This window comes from Nanorana parkeri, unplaced genomic scaffold (genome assembly GCF_000935625.1).
Source record: "Nanorana parkeri isolate BGI_ZX_2015 unplaced genomic scaffold, ASM93562v1 scaffold1, whole genome shotgun sequence".
NCBI lineage: Eukaryota > Metazoa > Chordata > Amphibia > Anura > Dicroglossidae > Nanorana > Nanorana parkeri.
Genome location: NW_017306269.1, coordinates 7,959,127 through 7,970,563, shown reverse-complemented (window position 1 = coordinate 7,970,563; position 11,437 = coordinate 7,959,127). Strand labels below are relative to the sequence as shown.

Here is an 11,437-nt window from a genome sequence, read left to right as displayed (position 1 = left end):
GGGGGTTTAAAGCTAAACTCCAGGCAGCTTAAGACACAAATGAATGCAGCTGTGTCTTTAATAATTAATCCTTTAAATTCAAGTAGTGCAAGTAGATGAATTTGACATGGTAGCAGACTCTCTCAATCCACGGTACAGCCGAGCTCAGACTGGAAGAGGGACAAGTAGCATACGTTGCCAGTTAGTTGTGCTGAAGTGTCTATGTACTAACAAGGGACACGATGGTAGGAGGAGAGAACAGAGTGACAGAAAGAGGAATTCACCAGGCTGCTGATTCTCTTTTCACTGTCCAGACTAGGGGAGGGACACAACCTGTTAACTGCAGCAGAGAAAAATCAGGTTTCCTCTCCTACCAAAAAGCTATGCTGTTTGGCTAGGCTGTGTAAATCTCAGGACTTGATGAACATAAATACAATTTTTTTGGCAAGTATAACAGCTCACATATATGTATTTTATCTGTGTATTTAGCGGTGTGCCTGGAATCTTCAATGTGAATGTTTAATGGGTATTTCCAAGAGGTTTATACATTCCCTTCTCCTACAGCACCTTTATGATCACTTTAAAGCACCCAGTAAAATGCAGCTTTTCCCACAGAGAGACCTCAGGAATCCCGGGATCTGAGTGTGCTCTGTTACTATGTAGTTTGGCTCCACACCCCCCAGGTGACCTATATTCACTGCAATGGTTTTTTACACCTTTCATACTTTTCTCTGTTCTGAGGAAATTGTAGTTTGCCTTACCATTCATTGCAACAATCTAAACAGTCTTAGGCCTTGTTCACACCAAATGCAGAGCAGATCTGGTCAGGTTTCTGCACACGCACGCTAGTCTTTTAGACGCGTTTTTGATGCGTTCCGGGATCTTTTTGGTAATTTTTTTTTTTTTTTTAGGTTTAATGGGCTTTCAGTGCGTTCCATGCATTTGCATGCGTTTTGATGCGTTCCAGAGCAGGTAAAATAGGGCCTGCTGCAGTTTTTTCACCTGCTCTGGATCTGCTCTGCAACTGCACACTGCGATGTGAACTGGAGCAAAAAATACCATTGCAATACATTGGACGCAGTTTTGATCCGGTCTGCAACTGATCTGCTCTGCACCTGCTCTGCACTTGGTGTGAACCAGGCCTTAGAGTTTTATTTAGAAAAGCTGCAGTATCCAAATCCCTTTTAAGTGAAGATGAGCTTCAGAAAGAATATCACCAAAAATGAAATGCCCATTGCAGGGGATGGTTCTAATTTGACTTGTAGATCTGTGCTGACTTCAGGGAAAAGCAGTGAGCAGATCACACAAACGTGATATAAGAGTTCTGTAGAAAGTCTGTACTGGTACACTACACAGAACATCTTCAGGTTTCCAAACTGCATGAAAGAGACATTTGACAGCTTTAGAAAATCATTGAGGCTGCAGATCGAAATAACATCAGATTACAAAAATGTTTGTGTAGCGGATTTAAAAAAAAAATGTAAATGAGAGGTTTAATGTAACTGTTCTTATTAGTTGGAGTTTTCATTTTTTCTCCTAGAGGGTACTAGTTATTTCTTTTGTTGTGATTTTACACTTCTGTCGCTTTGTTTGCACCTTTTTATTATCATGATGTATTTTAGTTATTAATGAGAACGTCTGTGATTGTACTCAGGAGCCTCTTGGCGGTCGAGGAATGGAGAAATTTGGTATCTCGGCTGATTACAATGTCTTACCGGCTGTCTGCCATTGTCTCACCTGTTGTTCACAGTTCTTCTCCTGAAGGTCTGATGCCAATGGATACTGAATCAGGCAAGTCGTTCTTATGCGGAGATAGTGACATCTATTTTTAATGCAAAGTAATGCTAATAAATGGTTCCTATAAGCGTGTTTTAAAACTTTGCCCTTTAAACATCAGAATTTGAGAAGAAAACGCCTTGTGGTTCCCATTCAGGCGGGAGGCTTTATTCCCAAAAGAAGGCTTTAGCCTGCAGGTTACACAATAGATGCCTGTGCATCCTGAAAATGGCAGTGTGCCTCTTTTCAAATAGTAGAGCTTTAAGGACACTTCCACTCGCTGAAATCTTCTTAAAAGGCTTCCTTGCCCACTTTTATTGAAAGAAAGTTCACAAAAGCAATGCATTTACCCTCACGGGGGTTCTTCTGCATCTTTAGGCTACACAAATACATGCACATCTAGCCTCTTGGCTTTGCACTTGTAACACCACTGCTCCGGCCTCAGGGCTAGTTCACACCAGCCCCAGTGTGTTCCCGGGCACGATTCGGTGGCTGCGGTGCCATTGACTTCAATGCACCGCCACGCCCCCTCCCGCCCCAAAACGCATTGAGCTGGCCAGGATGCGATCCAGTGCGTTCCAACACCGAATCATGCCGGAACGCACTGGGGCTGGTGTGAACCTTAGGCCACTGTCTGTTCCCTCCAGACAGCCTTGACACGCTATCCTGCACAATTGGGTCATAACCTGCAGCTCCCTGCTGCACTGAACTCCACTCTGATTCTTGGGTGGATTCCTCCTGTCTCCCAGGTGGAGCCCTGAACAGTAGCCAGCAATCTTATCAAAAGGGTTGGCACAGGTGCACAATCATTGGGTGCTGGTCACTATTAACGCACAGACCCAGGAATGGAGATTTCATCCCTCCCAATTCTCTTTGAAATCTCCTGGCTCCAGGATCCCAATTATAAAAAAAAAAAAACCCGGAAAGAACTGAAAATCCAGCTCCTTCCTGGAGCCACTCAGCCCCTCTGGCTGAGAGTCCTGAGTGACTATGATGCCACCTTATACTGTGGTATTTATTGGTATTTGTGTTTTTATTGAAACTTTTCTAAATAGAGACCAGAAAAAGTGCAATCCAAAATGTATTGAAATAATCAAAACCTTTTCCAAAAAATAAATCCAAGAGAGCAATGAACAGCATGTACATCACCATGAACATCTCCCACACCACGCCAACGCCCTTCACGTGTTTCACCACTTGGACCTAATCATAGAGGGAGCGGTGAGTCTATGGAGCTCTTTGGAATACTTTTTCGGAATAAAGGCCTTAAAATTGATTTAGGTAAGTAAATTGGTAATAGTCAAGTTAACCAGTACATTGGACACACTATGGAATGTATCAGATGTCCGTTTCCCTGCTATGTGCTGTGGTTCCTCTTTCCATCCCATATGTTTGTCATACACTACTATTTGTGTACTGTGTGCTAACCCATCCTTTTGGTAAAAATAAGGATGGGTTAGATTGTCCGAGAGTGGGAGGGGAGGTGTGGGGAAAGCAATTTTCGATTCTTTTATTTTGTTAGCTAAATACTAGGTGTATCAGAACAAAAGGTGTTCAAAGGATTAGATTTTTTCTTTATTCTTCAGCTACAACCTAAGTAGGGGAGCCTGCCCCCTGTCAGCATGCAGCAGAGAAGGACCCTTGCTGTCTGTGTGGAAGCAGTGATCTCTTTGAAGTGGTTCCGACACACATCCCCTGCTGAGTCAGAGCCAGAGCCAGAGCTCTCCAATCATCGGGGAGCATGAGCTTTGCTGATTGCATAGCAGTAGGTCTGGCTGTACGGCAGTGTGTCGAACCTCTGCAATCAGACCGCTGCTTTCACACACAGGGCAAGGATCCCACGCTGCAGTATGCTGACAGGGGGCAGGTTCTTGTACTCAGATGGTAGCTGATTAATAAAGAAAATCTTCAAGACTTTTCCCACCTTTTTTGTTTTGATGCTTCTGGAATGTATTTAGCTGATTTAAACTAAAGTTTGAATTGGGCTTTAATATTTCCATGCTGGTCTATCTGATGTGTGGAGAATCATACCATTTAGGAATCCAAATCAAATCAAATTTTGGGCAAATAAAAATAAATTTGCCTGACTTACCAGTTGATTTGCTCATCCTCAGTAGTGGGCAGTTGCTAACTGATGGAATAAAAAGCCTCTTATGATATAGGCTACGTGATGGCATTTAATAGTGATTAATTGCACATGATCGCACAATGCTGCAATTGTGTGCAATTAATCACTGCTACTTCAGCATTATTAGCAACCAAAGTAACCACATAACATAACCCAATGTCACTTCAGCAGATCTTTCAGTTAAAATACACTTATGCTGGCCACACACATAGACAAAACAAATTAAAAATGAGCAAGTGGAATAATGCAACCTCCATGAAATGAGCTAGAGTGTTGGTAGTGGGTTGCCTGTATCCATTTAGTCATTTAAATGAATGTGTGCAGCTTGCATTATTTTTAATGGAGTTTCCTTGGTTCCTTTTGCAAATTGTGCAAGAATTCAAAAGGTAACGACCTACACTATAGTGTCAAAAGTATTGAGACGCCGGCCTTTACACGCACATGAACTTCAATGGCACCCCAGTCCGTAGGGTTCAATATTGATTTGGCCCACACTTTGCAGCTATAACAGCTTCAACTCTTCTGGGAAGGCGTCCACAAGGTTTAGGAGTGTGTCTGTGGGAATGTTTGACCATTCTTCCAGAAGCACATTTCTGAGGTCAGGTACTGATGTTAGAAGAGAAGGCCTGTTTTGCAGTCTCTGCTCTAATTCATCCTAAAGGTGTTCTACCGGGTTGAGGTCAGGACTCTGTGCAGGCCAGTCAAGTTACTCCACCCCAAACTCGCTCATCCATGTCATTATGGACCCTGCTTTGTGCACTGGTGCAATTCATGTTGGAACAGGAAGGGGCCTTCCCCAAACTGTTCCCACAAAGTTGGGAGCATGAAATTGTCCAAAATGTCTTGGTATGCTGATGCCTTAAGAGTTCCCTTCACTGGAACTAAGGGGCCAAGCCCAACCCCTGAAAAACAGCCCCACACCATAATCCCCCTCCACCAAACTTTACACTTGGCACAAAGCAGTCAGGCAAGTACCATTCTCCTGGCAACCTCCAAACCCAGACACGTCCATCGGATTGCCAGACAGAGTAGCGTTCGTCACTCCAGAGAACACGTCTCCACTTTACTTCTCTAGAGTTCAGTGGCGGCGTGCTTTACACCACTGCATCCAACTTTGCATTTCACTTGGTGATGTAAGGCTTGAATGCACGGTACCACGCTTGAATTCACTGAGCTCCTGAGAGCGACCCATTCTTTCACAAATGCTTGTAGAAGCATCTGCATGCCGAGGTGCGTGATTTTATACACCTGTGGCCATGGAGGTGATTGGAACACCTGAATCCAATGATTTGGAGGGGTGTCCCAATACTTTTGGCAATATAGTGTATGTGTTATTGATATCCAGTTTTGTAGATAAAAAAAATCTGAACCAGGGGAAAAAAAGTAGTTGACAAATAGGAACTTCCTTTTTCTGTGTGATGCAAACCGTGCATTAGGTCAGCATGATAATGAATAGTAACACACAGTTTTCCAATGTGTAACACTTTCAACTGCATTTTTGTTGAGTGTTAGTTGGCATTGAGAGATCAGTAACGTTTCCCTTTAAGCAGATACATTGCTTTTCCATTAGAGTTCTTCTTTAGAGTACTTCCCTTCAGTGCGTTTTGTCTCATGACCTTTTATTTCCATAGCTGTTAACAGTTGATCTGTATGAGACTATTTTGTCTTTGCTCCTTTGTGCTGAGCGACACAACCGCCGTGCCTTCAGACGTTTTGGGTCCTGTTACCTAAAACAGTCAGGGCACAGCGATGAACTCTGGGAGACAAAGCTGTTTGCGGTTCACCGTTCCCCACTGACTGTGCCCATTGTCTTTCGCAGAAGCCGCGGCTCAGTTGCACATGATAATGAGTGAGATCAAACCACGGGACACAAATGATTACTTCACGCAGCCAAGAATATTACAGAAAGACTATGACCTACATTCCCAGGCCCTCCCCGAAGACCGTGTACCGTCCAATACCCTCTGTGCCGAAATGAAAGGTAATGACATGTCATTAAAGCAATTAAAAACTTGATTAGTCAGCTATGTTGATAGACTGCTGAAAAGTGTTCTGATGAACTGAAAATATGAATTGTTCTGTACAGTTTACAGCGGGTCCAGATTCTGCCAGAATTCGGCCCAGAAGGATTCTAGAACACTGGTCCTGCCATCACATGTTCCAGATTTGGTTCTGGGCTCTCAGTAAACAAACAGGCTTTTAGCATTTAACGCCCCCCTGTCATTTTACATTTTCCTTTCGGGCTCGCTATGCTTTGATCAAACGCTGTGGCCTTAAGTAGTGCCGACAAGTTAAGGAATTCCTTTTTCTTTGCCATTAAAGATTTAGCAGCATGGGACTGCTGGCTTGCTTTGTATCAAGCCACTGTTTAAAGCTATATGAAAATATATGTGGCGCCGATCTGCACTATGATGTGAATAATGAGGATTGACTGGATACACCTGCACACATGGGAGTTTAATGGGACAGGGCTCCCACGCTGCTTTTTAGGTTCCAAAAAGTTTTCATAAATATTCTCAGTGTTAATGTAGTCTTAAAGAGAACCTCTCACTTCCCCCGATTGGTCTAACAACGCAGAGAAAGCGTAGGCAACACAAGGGTCCTGTGGGTACCTTTTTGTTCTGCTGAAAATCCCCTTCTGTGGACCCAGGGAGCCCTCTGAGCTTGGGTGCACACTATAATACAGTCCTTGACTTAAATGTGCATCTAAATCCAACAACAGAAATTAAATATATTGCAGTGTACCAGTCCTTACATGGGGTGGTTGCATTCATTTCCTTTTTTCAGGTTAAGAAAATTTTCTGCAAGTGTAGAAAAATAACTATTGATCCTGCCTGGAATCCAGTGACTTGGTCATTTCCTGCGCACTGAACTGAAATCTCAAACAATGTTATTGGCTTTCCCATATGTTGTCTGTAAACTGCAGATCATATCTCCCTTGTAATGGAGAGAGGGAGGTGTCTGTAGTCCATATCAGGAGAGCAGCCTAGAGTGACAACGCTGCCCCTCCATAGATACAATACAGTATGAAATGTTTTTCTTCTCCCGTTCTCTCCTTTTTCCCCCTTCCTTCCAGACAGATGCAAGGAGAGGCCAGATATAATAAAAAATATATACATTGAATGCAGCACCTGTATCGTGTGTTGATAGAACCATATGTCAGATGTAAAAGATCGATCTATACATTTGTCTATCTATATGTATGTAGAAAGACATTTTGTGTTCATTTTTGTATGGCTTTTGAAAATCTTAATAAAAACTTAAATTAAAAAAAAATAATAATAAAGGAGGAGCATGGAAATTCAAGCCTGAAAATTAAACGAATGCAGCCACCACATCTAAGGACTGTTAAGTTGCAATATACTACATTTTTGTTTTTGGGTTGATGCACTTTAAATTATTTTAAAATAAATAACTTTTTTCATTTGGATTTTATAGTATGGAATAGTTAAAAGCTTTCTGTTTGTCCTCTGTGTCCCATTAGGGAGATTTATAGTTACTTTCTAATCTATAAACACAAAAGGATGAGTTTTTTTTGTGCTGGTTTAGTGAAGGGGTTTTTATGTTCCTTTTAAAACCTGCCATAAGAGAAATATGTCAGGTACATTTTATCAATGCCTTGAAGACCTTTACAGCTTATCTTTTAAGTGAAACCAAAATGATGGCTTATGTATGTTCACCATGAATGTGAGTATATGGTGAGGATCTTTTAAAATTTTGTTTGGATTATATATGGTCTTCTAATGTTTTTAACTAGATTTCATTATGCCACAAGGGGGCCCTATATGATAGTACATAGGGGGTGATGAGTACTATTCATGGAGGCATTAGGGGGTCTAGTAGACCTCTGATACTTTCTCCTATTCCTCCACAATCCCTAATTGGCTGCTTACCCCCATCCGCGTCCACTGATGGCTTTGAAACCAGAATGTAGTTCAGAAGTGGGGACACTAAGGACAGTGACAATGCTCTATTAATTTCAAAGGGCCCGTGACAGCGTTGTCACCCTAGAACATAACAAGTGAAACAGGCAGGATCAACAGGTTTGTAGAGCAGGAAAGCAGTTTACATAGTGAAGTTTGCCTCTTTGCCTTTACATACTTGGTTCACTTCACCATAACCTGTCCGGTTATACCTTTTCTGTGCTTTAGTAAAGTTATATATTTTTTTTCCGAAAAACTTTGCAATGTGTTTGCATTTAGAGAAAGCGGGTGATGCCTGGCTGATTTGCATGTCATTAGGCCCCCAACACATAGGTGTTATAGGGGAGCTTAGCATGTGTCTGTAACATTAACAGAGGCAAGATTGGTTGCTGATCATCCTGTGTCTATGGCCACCTTATATCCTTTTATTTCTCTAATATGCGTAAGGCATACAGGAAAAGTAAGTAGAAGAAACTGGTCAAACTCCTCTCAGCAGGATGTCTCCCTTAATGTTAACGCACAAGTCAAAGTTTCCTTTAATACAAATTATGTCACTATTTAACATTAAATGATAAGTGTAGTTTCAGAGAAAGTACAGTTATCCTTTTGGCCTGCCTGAAACTCATACAGGTGGTGCATTCATACATAAATTAGACATCCGAAGCATGGTTGTGCCGCCATAGATTGTCTATTGAGCCATCTCCTTTAAACAGGAGACACATTTTGAAAAAAGCCCCATAGAAATATAACGGTATCAACTGCGCAGGCACGGCCAGAGGGAAAAAATGTTCTCCCGGGGCTTTGAAGATTCCTTCCTGCGGCGCATGTCCAATTCTGGTAAATATTGGGATCGGGAAGGGGGTGCTAAGCTAAAGTAATAACTTTTTTTCTTGGCAAGTTATTCTGTAAAAGTGATCCCCAGGTTTCGTTGTTGCTTCTGATAGACATTTTATATTTAAACCCCTCAATATTAACATTTGTACTTATTCAGGGATTTACTCAGTACTGTTTATAAGTTGAGTACAGAGACTGTTGTATTTTAGATCTCTACGGTATGCAGTAGATCAGAGTCCTTGGGTCCACCTAGATGCCATGGCCATTGTAGTTGAAAGCAACAGGGAGATTTTTCTTGGCTTGGCATTAACGACATTTATTTGTACCAAAACTTTTTCCCCAAGTCATTCCTCAAATGCAGCGTGATGCAGCTCAGAGAAACTCCATGAGCAGCTCTAGAGAGCGTGAAAGTAAACTGCAGTTTTAATTTCGTCGACTAATAATTTTCATCATAGTCTTCATCAACAACACTTCTTCAGTGACTAAAACTAAATAAAAACTAAGTTATGAGTAAAACTGTAACAAAAAATATATTGACATTTTAGTTTACTAGCTAAAACTAGACTAAAATGTTTGGGAGAGACGATTTTGGGAAGAGATCCAATCAGAACTAATCTCTTTGGACTTCCAGTTCTGGTTCCATCCTGAATGGACGGCTAAAAGGTAATATGTGCAATGGCATTACAGCCAATATAGTTTTTCATTGTAATATTTTAGAGTTGCACTTCTGCTTGAAAGAATGAAGAATGTCATATGCAAGTTGTTATAATCCATGCATATCTAATTACTGGTCCTTTGTTGGAAATTACTCAATATTATTACCTCTTTATAAGACTTGGTTTAATCTAATTTTAAGATAAATAAAGACATGTTACATATCATAACAGTTAAATCTGTGTCTGTATTGCATGTTCAAACCTTAATACCATAAGTAATACCAGGCTAACAGATGTTTACTCCAGGAATATATAATAAGATTGGAACTTCTAGATAAATTCTTAAATCACTCTTTAACTAAACTCACTAGATTTTAGTAGACTAATTCTACTGTAGATTTAGTCGAATGAAACTAGACTAAAACAAATCAGATTACTAAAATATGACTAAAACTAAATGGCATTTTATTAAAACGCCTATGACGAAACTGAATCGAAATTTGCTGTCAAAATTAACTGGTATACCGCATTTGACTTGTCTCATGGTCTTGGGTATGAGCCCATAAAGGGCCATTGAGATATTAAGCCCCCAAGTAAACTGACTTTTCGGTTTCAGGTCCTCATAGGCTTTGAATGGCTGTACTCCTGCTCATGTATACAAAGATACTCTTTGTATTTTGACTGATTAGGCCAATCATAGTAAAGGGATGGGAGGTTAACACTTCAAGTTTCCAGCGTGTGATCCTTGTGATTTGCCTGATATCAGAAAATCAAAGTAACATTTCTCCAACAATGCTTTATCGTAAATATTTATAAATGTGTCTCATACTATAGAAGAAGCACTACAGAGCATTGAAGGATGTACTGCTTGTTTTTTTTTAATAGAAGGGTCAAAGGCAAGGATACAATTGGAAGAACTGGAAGAACTCGGGGAAAAATAAATGTTTTCAGCCTACTATAACTAGCTTTTGGAAGTATTAAAAATGTGTGCTTACTTTTCTGCATAGCAGTATGGTCTTCCAGAAATCCATGGTACAAATCTGTGCTTCCCACCCTCAGCCCCCTTTATTTCCTTTCTGTTAGACCAGTGAGGAACAGCAGAAGTTCTCAGTGTTGGGGATGTTATTGTATTGTTATAATTATAAATTGACATTTACCCATAAATCTATACTAAACAACATTTTAATTGTAGTGAACAGGAAATAATCATGGTAGTAGCGTTTGTAATATTGTTTTTTCCACTTTGAGTGGTGAATAGTATCTAGGTTTCTGTGCCTGTATTGTGCCTTGTAGATTGATATATTCAAGTGAATAATGATTACTTGGTTCATCTAAAGCTGTTTTGGAACACAAAGTATGCTTAGTGTGTAAGCATGAGTTATTTTGGTTGGCAAATCATCATAATTATAGTTCAGGGTACAACGTTCTGTACATTTAAATGCACGCTGTATCAAACCACAGTGCAGCCAAGTACAAGTTCAGGTCGGCTTGTTTTGTGCCATACTGATAGGATTTAAGGGTGAACTAAAAAAAAACAAAAAAAAAAGTTCATTTAAATGTAATCCTTAATAGCCTCAAATAATATAAATCCACCACATGTGCACTAAAACCTTCACTACCTTCAAAAATCCATTCATAAAAGTGGTTGTGATTATAATCACTGTGTTGCACATAGCCTGTGCAGAGAGCAGAGCTGGGGAAGGGGCTGAGCAGGTCCACTAATTATTGGCTGCCTGCAGGAAATTAGTGGAGGGGGCGGATACAAGACCACAGCAAAAGGTGTCCCAGCACACTCACCAGCCAGCATGCAAAAAAACTTGACTCACCGCTAAGGTTAAAAACAGAGGTTTAGATACACGTCTTCTGCAGAAAATGTGAAAGCCGCCTCGCCAAGGCACCGCCATATAGTGCGGTTCCAACTCTAAACTATGAGAGTCTCCATCTTGGAGCACATGTGGCAAAAGATAAAATTGGGTGCAGGTTTGTCAAGAGGAAGCCAAACCTCCTTAAAGGCACAAGGGATCCCGCACATCACAACGGCAGCTGAGACCCCCCATGCGTCACTGCACCAAGACCAGTAACCCTGCACATGTAGAGAGGGCTGGTGACTGGTCTTTAATACTGGATGCTGTTGTGCAAAG

General features: G+C 41.0%; 1 protein-coding gene across 1 annotated transcript in view; it reads left to right on the top strand.

The window, feature by feature from the left end:
- THADA (THADA, armadillo repeat containing) overlaps nucleotides 1–11,437 on the top strand; it is a 454,862-nt gene that overhangs the window by 39,804 nt on the left and 403,621 nt on the right. The window contains exons 17-18 of the mRNA XM_018556404.1: nucleotides 1,634–1,770; nucleotides 5,703–5,864. Of these exons, the coding sequence (XP_018411906.1) occupies nucleotides 1,634–1,770; nucleotides 5,703–5,864 (299 nt within the window). The remainder of the gene's footprint in view (nucleotides 1–1,633; nucleotides 1,771–5,702; nucleotides 5,865–11,437) is intronic.